The sequence below is a fragment of the Oncorhynchus keta genome, chromosome 11 (genome assembly GCF_023373465.1).
Source record: "Oncorhynchus keta strain PuntledgeMale-10-30-2019 chromosome 11, Oket_V2, whole genome shotgun sequence".
In the NCBI taxonomy this organism is placed as follows: Eukaryota; Metazoa; Chordata; class Actinopteri; order Salmoniformes; family Salmonidae; genus Oncorhynchus; species Oncorhynchus keta.
This window is the reverse complement of record NC_068431.1, coordinates 734,372-752,806: the sequence shown is the minus strand read 5'-3', so window position 1 is coordinate 752,806 and position 18,435 is coordinate 734,372. Positions and strand designations below refer to the sequence as shown.

At 48.2% G+C, this 18,435-nt stretch overlaps 1 protein-coding gene across 1 annotated transcript in view; it reads left to right on the top strand.

The window, feature by feature from the left end:
• The window catches only part of LOC118380151 (stAR-related lipid transfer protein 13-like), a 65,649-nt gene extending 62,708 nt beyond the window's left edge, over window positions 1-2,941 (top strand). The window contains 2 exon segments of the mRNA XM_052457490.1: window positions 1,525-1,602; window positions 1,604-2,941. Coding sequence (XP_052313450.1) covers window positions 1,525-1,602; window positions 1,604-1,643 — 118 coding nt within the window. The 3' untranslated portion in view covers window positions 1,644-2,941.
• Window positions 2,942-18,435: the final 15,494 nt, after the last annotated feature.

Below are 18,435 nucleotides of genomic sequence, written 5' to 3'. Positions count from 1 at the left end.
CACTACCACCAACCACTACCACCATCCACTACCACCAACCACCAACCACTACCACCAACCACTACCACCAATCACTACCACCAATCACTACCACCAACCACTACCACCAACCACCAACCACTACCACCAACCACTACCACCAACCACTACCACCAACCACTACCACAACCACCAATCACTACCACCAACCACTACCACTACCCCACCAACCACTACCACCAATCACTACCACCAATCACTACCACCAATCACTACCACCAATCACTACCACCAACCACCATCCACTACCTCCAACCATTACCACCTACCACCAACCACTACCACCAACCACTACCACCAACCACCAACCACTACCACCAACCACCAACCACTACCACCAACCACCAACCACTACCACCAACCACCAACCACTACCACCAACCACCAACCACTACCACCAACCACCAACCACTACCACCAACCACTACCACCAATCACCAACCACTACCACCAATCACCAACCACTACCAATCACCAACCACCAACCACCACCAACCACCAACCACCAACCACTACCACCAACCACCAACCACTACCACCAATCACCAACCACTACCACCAACCACTACCACCAACCACTACCACCAACCACCAACCACCTACCACCAACCACTACCACCAACCACCAACCACTACCACCAACCACCAACCACTACCACCAACCACTACCACCAACCACCAACCACCAACCACTACCACCAACCACCAACCACCAACCACTACCACCAACCACTACCACCAATCACTACCACCAACCACTACCACCAACCACTACCACCAACCACCAACCACTACCACCAACCACCAACCACTACCACCAACCACTACCACCAATCACTACCACCAACCACCAACCACCAACCACTACCACAAACCACCAACCACTACCACCAATCACTACAACCTACCACCAACCACTACCACCAACCACTACCACCAACCACTACAAACCACTACCACCAATCACTACCACCAACCACTACAACCACTCACCACCAACCACCAACCACTACCACCAACCACTACAACCACTACCACCAACCACTACCACCAACCACCAACCACCAACCACTACCACCAACCACTACCACCAACCACCAACCACCAATCACTACCACCAACCACTACCACCAACCACTACCACCAATCACAACCACCACTACCACCAACCACTACCACCACTACCACCAACCACTACCACCAACCACCAACCACTACCACCAACCACCAACCACTACCACCAACCACCAACCTCTACCACCAATCACTACCACCAACCACCAATCACTACCACCAACCACCAACCACTACCACCAACCACTACCACAACCACCAACCACTACCACTAACCACTACCACTAACCACTACCCCCAACCACTACCACTACCACTACCACCAACTGAGCCAAACAGCATCACTATATATGAGGTCTCCAATGTGTTACAAGGTGTTCTAACCCATGTTTATGTTGTTGCTTTGTCCAGGGGCAGGTCTCCAGAGTGGTATAACAAGGCCTTCGGTCACCTGTGTGTCTCTGAGGCCCAGAGGATCCGTTCCTCCTTCCACCCTACAAACCCCCCCAGGCCCTGAGACCAAGAACTGAACCCCAGGAATAGGTTCTGAGGCTGGGCTACACCGGTATGGAGTATGGACCCATGGACCAGAGGACCAAAGAAAAGTTACTGTAGAATAGAGGAGAACAGGGGTGCTAGAACAATGGACTCAGTACCTGGAACAATAGACCTAGAACCTTTGAATCATGGCCCGAGATTAATGGGTCTAGAACCAAGACAACGGTGGGCTAGAACCATGCACCTAGATCCAACAATAAATTACTAGATCCATTGACCCAGAAAAAGGAATCCATTGTCCTAGATCCATGGAACTAGAACCAGGGAACATAGGATGCATGTTCCAACACTCGGTGGTACTAGAACTTGGAACCATGTTTCTTCATTCTGAAACCACTGATCCAGGGAATGGAGAGAGACAGGCAACATCTCTCTGGAACCAGTGACCTATAGAACCAGGGAACAACGGTGATTAAGATCTTAGAATCAGGTAAACAGAACGATCCAGAAGTTGGAACATGGAATACGGAATGATCTAGAACTTGGAACCAGGGACACCAAACAATTTAGAACTTGGAACCAAGGACACTGAACAATCTAGAACTTGGAACCAGGGACACTGAGAAATCTAGATCTTTGTTCCATGTCCATGGTTCTATCTAGAACGATCTAGAATTTAGAGCTAGGGATTTGGAACGATCTAGAACTTAGAGCCAGGGATTTGGAACGATCTAGAAGTTAGAACGATCTAGATTGAACTTGAAGACATCTCTGGCTCCTACAGCTTTATCTCTGCTCTCATTACCTCTGTCCCTTTTAAACTGGTATCATTAGTCATAATGATATGAATCATTTCTATTGTCTGTGTTAATTACATTATCTATTGTATTATCATTTGTTATATTAATATTATGATGTCATCATTGTTGTAAAATCGTTGCTTTTGTTACGCTGTTATACAATGTCTAGGACATTCACCCATTTCACTGCTTCTGGGAAGCGTGTGTGTGTGTGTGTGTGTGTGTGTGTGTGTGTGTGTGTGTGTGTGTGTGTGTGTGTGTGTGTGTGTGTGTGTGTGTGTGTGTGTGTGTGTGTGTGTGTGTGTGTGTGTGTGTGTGTGTGTGTGTGTGTGTGTGTGTGTGTGTGAGAGAGAGAGAGTCTGTACACACAGAGTAAATAGGCAATAGGCATACACATGAAAACGGCTGTCATTACCCATCAGGTCATTATCATATTGATATGCTAATGTTTGGGTGATAGGGTTATCACGTGTGCTAAAGCAGTACTGTAACTGAACCTAACATATAGGCCAGTCGTGTGAGAAACTCGTCAGACCGCTTGCATGATGACAAGTGAAAATTATGTTCAGTAAAGAAAACTTTGAGCTCGTCTCTCAATTAAAAAAAAAAACGTGTCAATACTTTGCCCCTTGATAACCAGCGCACTTCTGTATGTTGTAAAAGCGTTACATGGCCGTGCTCTACCATGCCGTTACCATGGGGTTACTAAACTCATGTATAACGCTTTACTGTATTACCGAGGTAGTGTCGTCGCTAATGACAATACCATGGCGTTAGTGTGGCGTAGGGTTGCCGTGGTGTTGCAATGGCATTACCGCGGCATCGCTAAACTGTGACATCGCTACGGTGTTGCTATGGTATCAGCATGGCATTACACTGGTTTGTTACCATGGCGCTGCTAAGTTGTACTGTTGCTATGAGAGGCCGTAGGGATGACCAGGGATGTTCTCTGGTAAGTGAGTCCTCCAGATCAGAGGCAGTAGGGATGACCAGGGATGTTCTCTGTTTAGTGAGTCCTCCAGATCAGAGGCAGTAGGGCGAACCAGGGATGTTCTCTGTTTAGTGAGTCCTCCAGATCAGAGGCAGTAGGGATGACCAGGGATGTTCTCTGTTTAGTGAGTCCTCCAGATCTGAGGCAGTAGGGATGACCAGGGATGTTCTCTGTTTAGTGAGTCCTCCAGATCAGAGGCAGTAGGGATGACCAGGGATGTTCTCTGTTTAGTAGTGAGTCCTCCAGATCAGAGACAGTAGGGATGACCAGTGATGTTCTCTGTTTAGTGAGTCCTCCAGATCAGAGACAGTAGGGATGACCAGTGATGTTCTCTGTTTAGTGAGTCCTCCAGATCAGAGACAGTAGGGATGACCAGGGATGTTCTCTGTTTAGTGAGTCCTCCAGATCAGAGACAGTAGGGATGACCAGTGATGTTCTCTGTTTAGTGAGTCCTCCAGATCAGAGACAGTAGGATGACCAGGGATGTTCTCTGTTTAGTGAGTCCTCCAGATCAGAGACAGTAGGGATGACCAGGGATGTTCTCTGTTTAGTGAGTCCTCCAGATCAGAGGCAGTAGAGACGATCAGGAATGTTCTCTGTTTAGTGAGTCCTCCAGATCAGAGTCAGTAGGGACGATCAGGGATGTTCTCTGTTTAGTGAGTCCTCCAGATCAGAGGCAGTAGGGACGATCAGGGATGTTCTCTGTTTAGTGAGTCCTCCAGATCAGAGACAGTAGGGATGACCAGGGATGTTCTCTGTTTAGTGAGTCCTCCAGATCAGAGACAGTAGGGATGACCAGGGATGTTCTCTGTTTAGTGAGTCCAGATCAGAGGCAGTAGGTGACGATCAGGGATGTTCTCTGTTTAGTGAGTCCTCCAGATCAGAGGCAGTAGAGATGACCAGGGATGTTCTCTGTTTAGTGAGTCCTCCAGATCAGAGGCAGTAGGGACGATCAGGGATGTTCTCTGTTTAGCGAGTCCAAATCAGAGGCAGTAGGGACGATCAGGGATGTCCTCTGTTTAGTGAGTAAATTGGACTATTTTCCTGTGCTGCTAAAGCATTTAAAAAAGAACGAGTACTTTTGACTGTCAGGGAAGATGTATGGAATAAAAAGTAAATTATTTTCTTTAGGAATGTAGTGAAGTAAAAGTTGTCAAAAATATAAATAGTAAAGTACAGATACCCCCAATATACTACATAACTTAAGAAGTTCTTTCAAATATTTTTACTTCCGTACTTTACACCACTGGCTAATGCCAAGCTTTAACTTAGCCTGGTCTCAGATCTTTTTGTGCTGTCTTGGCAAATCCTAGTTGCCGTTGTCTTCCGACAGGTGGCTTCATTCCTACACAACACTCGGTCTTCAACCAATCAGTGCAGACAGAATCATTGCGGTATCTGACATGAGGCAATACAATGTTGGAGTTTATAAGACGGCACTACCAGTTCTGGGACCAGGCTAAGACCAATGACAACAGGACTGGATCTGGGACCAGGCTAAGACCAATGACAACAGGACTGGATCTGGGACCAGGCTAAGACCAATGACAACAGGACTGGATCTGGGACCAGGCTAAGACCAATGACAACAGGACTGGATCTGGGACCAGGCTAAGACCAATGACAACAGGACTGGATCTGGGACCAGGCTAAGACCAATGACAACAGGACTGGATCTGGGACCAGGCTAAAACCAATGACAACAGGACTGGATCTGGGACCAGGCTAAAACCAATGACAACAGGACTGGATCTGGGACCAGGCTAAAACCAATGACAACAGGACTGGATCTGGGACCAGGCTAAAACCAATGACAACAGGACTGGATCTGGGACCAGGCTAAAACCAATGACAACAGGACTGGATCTGGGACCAGGCTAAAACCAATGACAACAGGACCGGATCTGGGACCAGGCTAAGACCAATGACAACAGGACCGGATCTGGGACCAGACTAAGACCAATGACAACAGGACCGGATCTGGGACCAGGCTAAAACCAATGACAACAGGACTGGATCTGGGACCAGGCTAAAACCAATGACAACAGGACTGGATCTGGGACCAGGCTAAGACCAATGACAACAGGACTGGATCTGGGACCAGGCTAAGACCAATGACAACAGGACTGGATCTGGGACCAGGCTAAGACCAATGACAACAGGACTGGATCTGGGACCAGGCTAAGACCAATGACAACAGGACCGGATCTGGGACCAGGCTAAAACCAATGACAACAGGACTGGATCTGGGACCAGGCTAAGACCAATGACAACAGGACCGGATCTGGGACCAGGCTAAAACCAATAACAACAGGACTGGATCTGGGACCAGGCTAAAACCAATGACAACAGGACCGGATCTGGGACCAGGCTAAGATCCAATGACAACAGGACTGGATCTGGGACCAGGCTAAGACCAATGACAACAGGACTGGATCTGGGACCAGGCTAAAACCAATGACAACAGGCCTGGATCTGGGACCAGGCTAAAACCAATGACATCAGGACCGGATCTGGGACCAGGCTAAAGGCCAATGACAACAGGACCGGATCTGGGACCAGGCTAAGACCAATGACAACAGGACCGGATCTGGGACCAGGCTAAAACCAATAACAACAGGACTGGATCTGGGACCAGGCTAAGACCAATGACAACAGGACCGGATCTGGGACCAGGCTAAAACCAATGACAACAGGACTGGATCTGGGACCAGGCTAAAAGCCAATGACAACAGGACCGGATCTGGGACCAGGCTAAAACCAATGACAACAGGACTGGATCTGGGACCAGGCTAAAACCAATGACAACAGGACTGGATCTGGGACCAGGCTAAAGGCCAATGACAACAGGACCGGATCTGGGACCAGGCTAAAACCAATGGCAACAGGACCGGATCTGGGACCAGGCTAAAGGCCAATGACAACAGGACCGGATCTGGGACCAGGCTAAAGGCCAATGACAACAGGACTGGATCTGGGATCAGGCTAAAACCAATGTCATCAGAGTGGAAGCTACAGTACAGGGCTGTTTGTTTCTCTTTTGTCTAGAACTAGTTTGCTGAAACCAGCTAAATAAATCTTATGAAAAAATGGCAGGCTCAGAATATGCCTACTAGTTCTTTCTGATGCATAAGTTGCCTTTGTCAGAGAATGAACCTCTTGCGCCAAGCAATGCAATACCCTGTGGCCTGTGCACGCCTCAGACGAAGGACGTTATTTCCCTTGGCCAGACGTGACCAGCCCTCAGACGAAGGACATTATCTCCTTGGCCAGAGGTGACCAGCCCTCAGACGAAGGACATTATCTCCCTTGGCCAGAGGTGACCAGCCCTCAGACGAAGGACGTTGTCTACCTTGGCCAGAGGTGACCAGCCCTCAGACGAAGGACGTTATCTCCCTTGGCCAGAGGTGACCAACCCTCAGACGAAGGACGTTATCTCCCTTGGCCAGAGGTGACCAGCCCTCAGACGAAGGACGTTGTCTCCCTTGGCCAGAGGTGACCAACCCTCAGACGAAGGACGTTATCTCCCTTGGCCAGAGGTGACCAGCCCTCAGACGAAGGACATTGTCTACCTTGGCCAGAGGTGACCAGCCCTCAGACGAAGGACGTTGTCTACCTTGGCCAGAGGTGACCAGCCCACAGACAAAGGACGTTATCTCCCTTGGCCAGAGGTGACCAGCCCTCAGACGAAGGACGTTATCTCCCTTGGCCAGAGGTGACCAACCCTCAGACGAAGGACGTTGTCTCCCTTGGCCAGAGGTGACCAACCCTCAGACGAAGGACTTTGTCTCCCTTGGCCAGAGGTGACCAGCCCTCAGCACTGTGCCTTACAACACCTCCCTCTCTCTGAGCACCAACACACACACACACACACACACAGAGGATATGTCCCGATAATCTCTCCATCCTCCTGAAGTGTGCACTTGTTCATTTCCTTTCATGGATGTCAAAGGGAAGGACTGGTATAGGAAGTCCCTGCTTACACCAATCCAATGCTTTCAGTTTGGTGGGGAGAAGTGAACGAGTGAACATTTCAGGAGAAAGGAGATAGCATTGGACGCAACCTCGGTATTGTATTTGACAGTACATACAGATAGGACAACACTATATACTTCCACTAGTTATTCCTCATCAGCGCCACTAGGTGGAGCTGTTTTTAAATGTAGAAACAACAGCAGAATCGTTATTTTGTGAGTTATTCCTCACCAGCGCCACTAGGTGGAGCTGTTTTTAAATGTAGAAACAACAGCAGAATCGTTATTTTGTGAGTTATTCCTCACCAGCGCCACTAGGTGGAGATGTTTTTAAATGTAGAAACAACAGCAGAATCGTTATTTTGTGAGTTATTCCTCACCAGCGCCACTAGGTGGAGCTGTTTTTAAATGTAGAAACAACGGCAGAATCGTTATTTCAAAATGGATCTCTTAGAAGTTCTGAGTAGAGGGGATACTAGAGGAGAGTTCAGTCCATTATTCATATTCATCTCGACTTCTAAAAATCCTTATAATTTTTTTTTTTAAAGATGACTGTTGACCAACATTTTTATCATTTTAATTTTGTTCATGTTGGGATTGTGTCTTTCGGATAAAAGATCTGTTTATCAGACTAAAACGTCACTGTCTTTTTAATTCTTTATGTCCAATAGAAATGTTTTACAGTGAAGAGAGTATCACCTTCACAATATAATGTGGCAAAGAGGATATTGGAAATAGGAATCAATGTTTGTTTGTTCCCCGGGCCCTGAACAAGGCAGTTAACCCACTGTTCCCCTGAACAAGGCAGTTAACCCACTGTTCCCCTGAACAAGGCAGTAAACCCACTGTTCCCCTGAACAAGGCAGTTAACCCACTGTTCCCCTGAACAAGGCAGTAAACCCACTGTTCCCCTGAACAAGGCAGTTAACCCACTGTTCCCCTGAACAAGGCAGTTAACCCACTGTTCCCCTGAACAAGGCAGTTAACCCACTGTTCCCTGAACAAGGCAGTTAACCCACTGTTCCCCTGAACAAGGCAGTTAACCCACTGTTCCCCTGAACAAGGCAGTCAACCCACTGTTCCCCGGGCCCTGAACAAGGCAGTTAACCCACTGTTCCCCTGAACAAGGCAGTCAACCCACTGTTCCCCGGGCCCTGAACAAGGCAGTTAACCCACTGTTCCCTGAACAAGGCAGTTAACCCACTGTTCCCCTGAACAAGGCAGTTAACCCACTGTTCCCCTGAACAAGGCAGTTAACCCACTGTTCCCCTGAACAAGGCAGTTAACCCACTGTTCCCCTGAACAAGGCAGTCAACCCACTGTTCCCCGGGCCCTGAACAAGGCAGTTAACCCACTGTTCCCCTGAACAAGGCAGTTAACCCACTGTTCCCCTGAACAAGGCAGTCAACCCACTGTTCCCCAGGCCCTGAACAAGGCAGTTAACCCACTGTTCCCCTGAACAATAATAATAATAATAATATATGCCATTTAGCAGACGCTTTTATCCAAAGCGACTTACAGTCATGTGTGCATACATTCTACGTATGGGTGGTCCTGGGAATCGAACCCACTACCCTGGCGTTACAAGCGCCATGCTCTACCAACTGAGCTACAGAAGGACCAGGCAGTTAACCCACTGTTCCCCTGAACAAGGCAGTTAACCCACTGTTCCCCTGAACAAGGCAGTTAACCCACTGTTCCCCTGAACAAGGCAGTTAACCCACTGTTCCTCTGAACAAGGCAGTTAACCCACTGTTCCTCTGAACAAGGCAGTCAACCCACTGTTCCCCGGGCTCTGAACAAGGCAGTTAACCCACTGTTCCCCTGAACAAGGCAGTCAACCCACTGTTCCCCAAGGCAGTTAACCCACTGTTCCCCTGAACAAGGCAGTTAACCCACTGTTCCCCTGAACAAGGCAGTTAACCCACTGTTCCCCAAGGCAGTTAACCCACTGTTCCCCTCAACAAGGCAGTTAACCCACTGTTCCCCTGAACAAGGCAGTTAACCCACTGTTCCTCTGAACAAGGCAGTTAAACCACTGTTCCCTGTTAAACCTCTGAACAAGGCAGTAAACCCACTGTTCCCCTGAACAAGGCAGTAAACCCACTGTTCCCCTGAACAAGGCAGTTAACCCACTGTTCCCCTGAACAAGGCAGTTAACCCACTGTTCCCCTGAACAAGGCAGTTAACCCACTGTTCCCCTGAACAAGGCAGTTAACCCACTGTTCCCCTGAACAAGGCAGTTAACCCACTGTTCCCCTGAACAAGGCCTTTTAACCCACTGTTCCAAGGCAGTTAACCCACTGTTCTCCGGGTGCTGAAGACATGGATGTCGATTAAGTCAGCCCCCCCCCCCACACCTCTCTGATTCGGAGGGGTTGGGTTAAATGTGGAAGACACATTTCAGTTGAATACATTCAGTTGGACAACTGACTAGGTTTTCCCCTACACACACACACACACACACACCTGTAATTAGTAACCATGAAACCTGAAGACTTGGCCCCCCCAAGCTAAGTCTCTCTGTGTGTGTAATAGCTAAGTAAGCATGACCCTACCCTTTAGTTCAGAGGGCTAATGTCCTAAATTAAGACACATTCAGACACACACAACAGACTGATTAGGTCAATTCGCCCACAGTGTATCATCTGTCAATAATTTAGATGGTTTACTAATGAGCTGTGTGTGCCTCCCGAGTGGTCTATGGCACTGCATCTCAGTGCATCGCTGTGCCACTAGAGATTCTGGGTTCTGTCGCAGCCGGCCGCAACCGGAAGACCTATGGAGCTGTTCACAATTGGCCCAGCATCGTCTGGGTTAGGAGAGGGCTTGGCCTGCAGGGATGTCCTTGTCCCATCACGCATTAGCGACTCCTGTGGCAAGCCCGGCGCAGTACACACTGACACGGTCCCCAGGTGTACGGTGTTTCCTCCGACACATTGGTGCGGCTGGCTTCCGGGTTAAGTGGTCATTGTGTCAAGAAGCAGTACAGCTTGGCTGAGTTGGTGTTTCGGAGGACGCATGGCTCTCGACCTTCGCCTCTCCCCAGTCCGTACGGGAGTTGCAGCGATGAGACAAGACTGTAACTACCAATTAGAGAGTAAAAGGGTAAAAAAACAAAAAGATCTGTGTGTCTCTAATATGGTCGTACGTGTGACAATAGGTTAGAAAGTGCAAGTCAGTTTCCACCTCATTTTCATCCATTCATTCTCTCTCTCACACACATACACACATAATGGTGAGTCACTCGCATCTCTGTGTGAAACAGGAGGTAGCCATTTACCCAGAACCCCTCTGTTAAGCAGGCTGATCATTGGAAATAAACTTCGATATTGGACGTTTGAAAAGGTCCTAAGAAGAAAGACATGCCTTCCTCTGTGCTGACCCAGAGAACGACATGCTTTCCCCTGTACTGACCCAGAGAACGACATGCCTTCCTCTGTGCTGACCCAGAGAACGACATGCCTTCCTCTGTGCTGACCCAGAGAACGACATGCCTTCCTCTGTGCTGACCCAGAGAACGACATGCCTTCCTCTGTGCTGACCCAGAGAACGACATGCCTTCCTCTGTGCTGACCCAGAGAACGACATGCCTTCCTCACCGCTGACCCAGAGAACGACATGCCTTCCTCTGTGCTGACCCAGAGAACGACATGCCTTCCTCTGTGCTGACTCAGAGAACGACATGCCTTCCTCTGTACTGACTCAGAGAACGACATGCCTTCCTCTGTGCTGACTCAGAGAACGACATGCCTTCCTCACCGCTGACCCAGAGAACGACATGCCTTCCTCACCGCTGACCCAGAGAACGACATGCTTTCCCCTGTGCTGACCCAGAGAACGACATGCCTTCCTCTGTGCTGACCCAGAGAACGACATGCCTTCCTCTGTGCTGACCCAGAGAACGACATGCCTTCCTCTGTGCTGACCCAGAGAACGACATGCCTTCCTCTGTGCTGACCCAGAGAACGACATGCCTTCCTCTGTGCTGACCCAGAGAACGACATGCTTTCCCCTGTGCTGACCCAGAGAACGACATGCTTTCCCCTGTGCTGACTCAGAGAACGACATGCCCCCTTGGCACTGACCCAGAGAACAACATGCCTTCCTCTGTGCTAACCCAGAGAACGACATGCCTTCCTTGGGGCCGAACCAGAGAACGGTATGCCTCCTCGGCATTGACCCAGAGAATGATATGCCTCCCTCGGCGCTGACCCAGAGAACGACATGCCTTCCTTGGGGATGACCCAGAGAACGACATGCCTTCCTTGGGGCTGACCCAGAGAACAATATGCCTCCCTCGGCGCTGACCCAGAGAACGACATGCCTTCCTTGGGGATGACCCAGAGAACGACATGCCTTCCTTGGGGCTGACCCAGAGAACAATATGCCTCCCTCGGCGCTGACCCAGAGAATGTAAAACTATATTTCCCAGCACTGGCCTAAACTCATGATGCTCAGAGGTGAACTGCTTAGACCAAAGCACGCTGCTCTGACCACTGCGCCAATGTAATTCATAATGATCAAGCTTCGGAGAATAATTGATGACACTTAATGGAAACAGCGTGTTGTTTTTCATTATTTTGTTTTAAGTTTTCCCCAAACAGTAGCCCTAACCTTAACCACAAGGAATGAATACTTACAATGAACCCTTCTGAGAATAATTGTTGTTTTTAATTAGCCCTAAGTTAGTAGCCCTAACCTTAACCACAAGGAATGAATACTTACAATTAACCCTTCTGAGAATAATTGTTGTTTTTAATTAGCCCTAAGTTAGTAGCCCTAACCTTAACCACAAGGAATGAATACTTACAATTAACCCTTCTGAGAATAATTGTTGTTTTTAATTAGCCCTAAGTTAGTAGCCCTAACCTTAACCACAAGGAATTAATACTTACAATTAACCCTTTGAGTTCTTTCTGTTTAAACTCTGTAACCATGAGGAATTAACCTCGTAACCATGAGGAATTAACCTCGTAACCATGAGGAATTAACCTTGCAACCACACAGAATTATCCTCGTAACCATGAGGAATTAAAGCATCCCCACAGCAACATGGCATGAAAAGGAATGTGAGTAAGGGGAGAGGAAAAGTTCCCCATATGACCCACCAGAGAACTCGCTCCTACCGGTGAGCCTGTTCTTTTAGTGGACAGGTGGAGACGAAATGACCAGTAGTCCCGCAATACTGGCAGCTCTTATTGTGAAGCCTGTATAGCCGTTCAGCTGGAGACAGCCTAGCTTTGCCTACTTGCATGCGCTCAGGAAGAGGTGAATCGTCCGTCTTCGGAGGCTCCCGTGGGAACTCGGGTTCTCTCGTCAATGGAGCCGTCTGAGACTTCCAGGAAACTTCTGACTTCAACTGTTCATTGACTATAGCTCAGCATTCAACACTATAGTACCCTCCAAGCTCATACTTAAACTCAAGGCCCTGGGACTGAACCCCACCCTTTGCAACTGGGTCCTGTAATTCCTGACGGGCCTCAGGTGGTGAAGGTAGGAAACAACACAGGAGCCCCACAAGGGTGTTTAGCTTAGTACTCCTGAAATCCCTGTACAACCATGACTGCGTGGCACGCCTTCAACTCATCATCAAGTTTGCAGACGGCACAACAGTAGTAGGCTTGATTAACAACTGTGATGAGGCAGTCTACAGGGGAGAGGTGAGGGCTGTGGGAGTGTGATGCCAGGAAAATAACATCTCACTCAAAGTCAACAAAACAAAGGAGATGATCGTGCACTTCAGGAAATTGCAGATGGATCACCCCCTATCCACATCGACGGGACTGCAGTGGAGAAGGTGGAAAGCTTCAAGTTTCTCAGAGTACACATCACTGACAAACTGAAATGGTCCACCCACACAGACAGTGTGGTAAAGAAGGTGCAACAGAAATTTGGCTTGGCACCTAAAACCCTCACAAACTTTTACAGATGCACAATTGAGGGCATCCTGTTAGGATCTATCATGATGCTGTCTGTCCAACTCATCACAGGGGGAAAACTACAGCCCCCAATGTCACAGGAAGGCCAAAAAGATCATCAAGGACAACAACCACCCGAGCCACTGCCTGTTCACCCCACTATCATCCAGAAAGCGACGTGCATCAATGCTGGGACCGAGAGACTGAAAAACAGCTTCTATCTCAAGGCCATCAGACTGTTAAATAGCCATCACTAGCACACAGAGGCTGCTGCCTTATGGACATAGACTTGAAATCATTGGCCACTTAAATACATGGAACACTAGTCACTTTAATAATGTTTACATGTCTGACATTACTCATCTTATATGTACATACTTTACTATACTTTTTATATTCTATACTATTCTATAATAACAATAATATTATCAATAACTATATTGTTTATTTATTATTATTTATTTATTTATTTATCAACTTTTATTAACTTTCTTTTCAAGTCTATAGTTAAGGGAAAAATGGCTGTTAAGAAGACACTTTGTGAATCTGAGCCCAGGACAACAACACCAGGCAGGGAACTAACCTCCGGTGGGCCAGATGAGGAACAGGACAACAACACCAGGCAGGGAACTAACCTCCGGTGGGCCAGATGAGGAACAGGACAACAACACCAGGCAGGGAACTAACCTCCGGTGGGCCAGATGAGGAACAGGACAACAACACCAGGCAGGGAACTAACCTCCGGTGGGCCAGATGAGGAACAGGACAACAACACCAGGCAGGGAACTAACCTCCGGTGGGCCAGATGAGAAACAGGACAACAACACCAGGCAGGGAACTAACCTCCGGTGGGCCAGATGAGGAACAGGACAACAACACCAGGCAGGGAACTATCCTCCGGTGGGCCAGATGAGGAACAGGACAACAACACCAGGCAGGGAACTAACCTCCGGTGGGCCAGATGAGGAACAGGACAACAACACCAGGCAGGGAACTAACCTCCGGTGGGCCAGATGAGGAACAGGACAACAACACCAGGCAGGGAACTAACCTCCGGTGGGCCAGATGAGGAACAGGACAACAACACCAGGCAGGGAAAACCAACCTCCGGTGGGCCAGATGAGGAACAGGACAACAACACCAGGCAGGGAACTAACCTCCGGTGGGCCAGATGAGGAACAGGACAACAACACCAGGCAGGGAACTAACCTCCGGTGGGCCAGATGAGGAACAGGACAACAACACCAGGCAGGGAACTAACCTCCGGTGGGCCAGATGAGGAACAGGACAACAACACCAGGCAGGGAACTAACCTCCGGTGGGCCAGATGAGGAACAGGACAACAACACCAGGCAGGGAACTAACCTCCGGTGGGCCAGATGAGGAACAGGACAACAACACCAGGCAGGGAACTAACCTCCGGTGGGCCAGATGAGGAACAGGACAACAACACCAGGCAGGGAACTAACCTCCGGTGGGCCAGATGAGGAACAGGACAACAACACCAGGCAGGGAACTAACCTCCAGTGGGCCAGATGAGGAACAGGACATCAACACCAGGCAGGGAACTAACCTCCGGCGGGCCAGATGAGGAACAGGACAACAACACCAGGCAGGGAACTAACCTCCTGTGGGCCAGATGAGGAACAGGACAACAACACCAGTCAGGGAACTAACCTCCGGTGGGCCAGATGAGGAACAAGAAAGACAACAACACAAGGTTACTGGTTTCATGACTTACACATAAAACCAAACTTGTTACAGTCTACTGTTTTTATTTTTTATTTTTTTATTTTATTTCACCTTTATTTAACCAGGTAGGCTAGTTGAGAACAAGTTCTCATTTGCAACTGCGACCTGGCCAAGATAAAGCATAGCAGTGTGAACAGACAACACAGAGTTACACATGGAGTAAACAATTAGCAAGTCAATAAGACAGTAGAAAAAAATGGGCAGTCTATATACAATGTGTGCAAAAGGCATGAGGAGGTAGGCGAATAATACAATTTTTGCAGATTAACACTGGAGTGATAAATGATCAGACGGGCATGTACAGGTAGAGATATTGGTGTGCAAAAGAGCAGAAAAGTAAATAAATAAAAACAGTATGGGAATGAGGTAGGTGAAAATGGGTGAGCTATTTACCTATAGACTATGTACAGCTGCAGCGATCGGTTAGCTGCTCGGATAGCTGATGTTTGAAGTTGGTGAGGGAGATAAAAGTCTCCAACTTCAGCGATTTTAGCAATTCGTTCCAGTCACAGGCAGCAGAGTACTGGAACGAAAGGCGGCCAAATGAGGTGTTGGCTTTAGGGATGATCAGTGAGATACACCTGCTGGAGCGCGTGCTACGGATGGGTGTTGCCATCGTGACCAGTGAACTGAGATAAGGCGGAGCTTTACCTAGCATGGACTTGTAGATGACCTGGAGCCAGTGGGTCTGGCGACGAATATGTAGTGAGGGCCAGCCGACTAGAGCATACAAGTCGCAGTGGTGGGTGGTATAAGGTGCTTTAGTGACAAAACGGATGGCACTGTGATAGACTGCATCCAGTTTGCTGAGTAGAGTGTTGGAAGCCATTTTGTAGATGACATCGCCGAAGTCGAGGATCGGTAGGATAGTCAGTTTTACTAGGTAAGCTTGGCAGCGTGAGTGAAGGAGGCTTTGTTGCGGAATAGAAAGCCGACTCTTGATTTGATTTTTGATTGGAGATGTTTGATGTGAGTCTGGAAGGAGAGTTTGCAGTCTAGCCAGACACCTAGGTACTTATAGATGTCCACATATTCAAGGTCGGAACCATCCAGGGTGGTGATGCTAGTCGGGCATGCGGGTGCAGGCAGCGATCGGTTGAAAAGCATGCATTTGGTTTTACTCGCGTTTAAGAGCAGTTGGAGGCCACGGAAGGAGTGCTGTATGGCATTGAAGCTCGTTTGGAGGTTTGATAGCACAGTGTCCAATGACGGGCCGAAAGTATATAGAATGGTGTCGTCTGCGTAGAGGTGGATCAGGGAATCGCCCGCAGCAAGAGCAACATCATTGATATATACAGAGAAAAGAGTCGGCCCGAGAATTGAACCCTGTGGCACCCCCATAGAGACTGCCAGAGGACCGGACAGCATGCCCTCCGATTTGACACACTGAACTCTGTCTGCAAAGTAATTGGTGAACCAGGCAAGGCAGTCATCCGAAAAACCGAGGCTGTTGAGTCTGCCGATAAGAATATGGTGATTGACAGAGTCGAAAGCCTTGGCGAGGTCGATGAAGACGGCTGCACAGTACTGTCTTTTATCGATGGCGGTTATGATATCATTTAGTACCTTGAGTGTGGCTGAGGTGCACCCGTGACCGGCTCGGAAACCAGATTGCACAGCGGAGAAGGTACGGTGGGATTCGAGATGGTCAGTGACCTGTTTGTTGACTTGGCTTTCGAAGACCTTAGATAGGCAGGGCAGGATGGATATAGGTCTATAGCAGTTTGGGTCCAGGGTGTCTCCCCCTTTGAAGAGGGGGATGACTGCGGCAGCTTTCCAATCCTTGGGGATCTCAGACGATATGAAAGAGAGGTTGAACAGGCTGGTAATAGGGGTTGCGACAATGGCGGCAGATAGTTTCAGAAATAGCGGGTCCAGATTGTCCAGACTGTGCATAGACAAGCTTCAATGCCATACAACACTCCTTCCGTGGCCTCCAACTGCTCTTAAATGCTAGTAAAACTAAATGCATGCTCTTCAACTGTTCGCTGCCTGCAGACTCACATTAAGCATCTCCAATCTAAAATTAAATCTAGAATTCCTATTTCACTGCAAAGCATCCTTCACTCATGCTGCCAAACATACCGATCCTTGACTTCGGCGATGTCATTTACAAAATAGCCTCCAACACTCTACTCAGCAAATTGGATGGCCTATTTATTGCCTTACCTCCCTAATCTTATTACATTTGCACACATTGTATATTTTTCTAGATTTTTCTATTATGTTATTGACTGTAGGTCTGTTTATCCCATGTGTAGCTCTGTGTTGTTTGTGTCACACTGCTTTGCTTTATCTTAGCCAGGTCGCATTTGTAAATGAGAACTTGTTCTCAACTAGCTTACCTGATTAAATCAAGGTCATATATACTGTGTATATATATATTTAAATAGTGTGAAATGTAACTGCCCTGTCTACTGTGTATGGTGTTACATTTACATGTAATATTAAACTGCTTAACATTGTGTGTACAGAGTGCACTTCACATTTAAAGACATTGTAACCATTGTTTGCATACCGCTCAGCCCTGGTTGCTATAGTAACCATTGTTTGCATACCGCTCAGCCCTGGTTGCTATAGTAACCATTGTTTGCACACCGCTCAGCCCTGGTTGCTATAGTAACCATAGTTTGCATACCGCTCAGCCCTGGTTGCTATAGTAACCATTGTTTGCATACCGCTCAGCCCTGGTTGCTATAGTAACCATTGTTTGCATCACCGCTCAGCCCTGGTTGCTATAGTAACCATTGTTTGCATACCGCTCAGCCCTGGTTGCTATAGTAACCATTGTTTGCATACCGCTCAGCCCTGGTTGCTATAGTAACCATTGTTTGCATACCGCTCAGCCCTGGTTGCTATAGTAACCGATGTTTGCATACCGCTCAGCCCTGGTTGCTATAGTAACCATTGTTTGCATACCGCTCAGCCCTGGTTGCTATAGTAACCGATGTTTGCATACCGCTCAGCCCTGGTTGCTATAGTAACCATTGTTTGCATACCGCTCAGCCCTGGTTGCTATAGTAACCGATGTTAGTAGACCTATTAAACAACGGCGTATGTTTTCTATTTAAGTTGTTGTCTCTGGCTCGTTTTGATGTCAGATCCAGAATGAATAATAACAAGGTTTGTGGTAGTTTGAAAGGGTTTGATCCATCTGTCGTGATGGAAGTTCTCTCTAAGTGTTACGATGTCAAGACCCGGCACAACACCCCTTCCCCTCTTCTGTGGGAGAGAGGAGGTCTAGCTATCTTCAAACGTTTGCCTGCTGATGGGTCTTTTGGTCCACTGTCAGGAGACTTATGACACACCTTAGGCCAGGAGTGTTTCCAATTCACATGACCCGACAAGAAATCCCCCAGCCCTATAGCACATATGAAAAGGGAAGT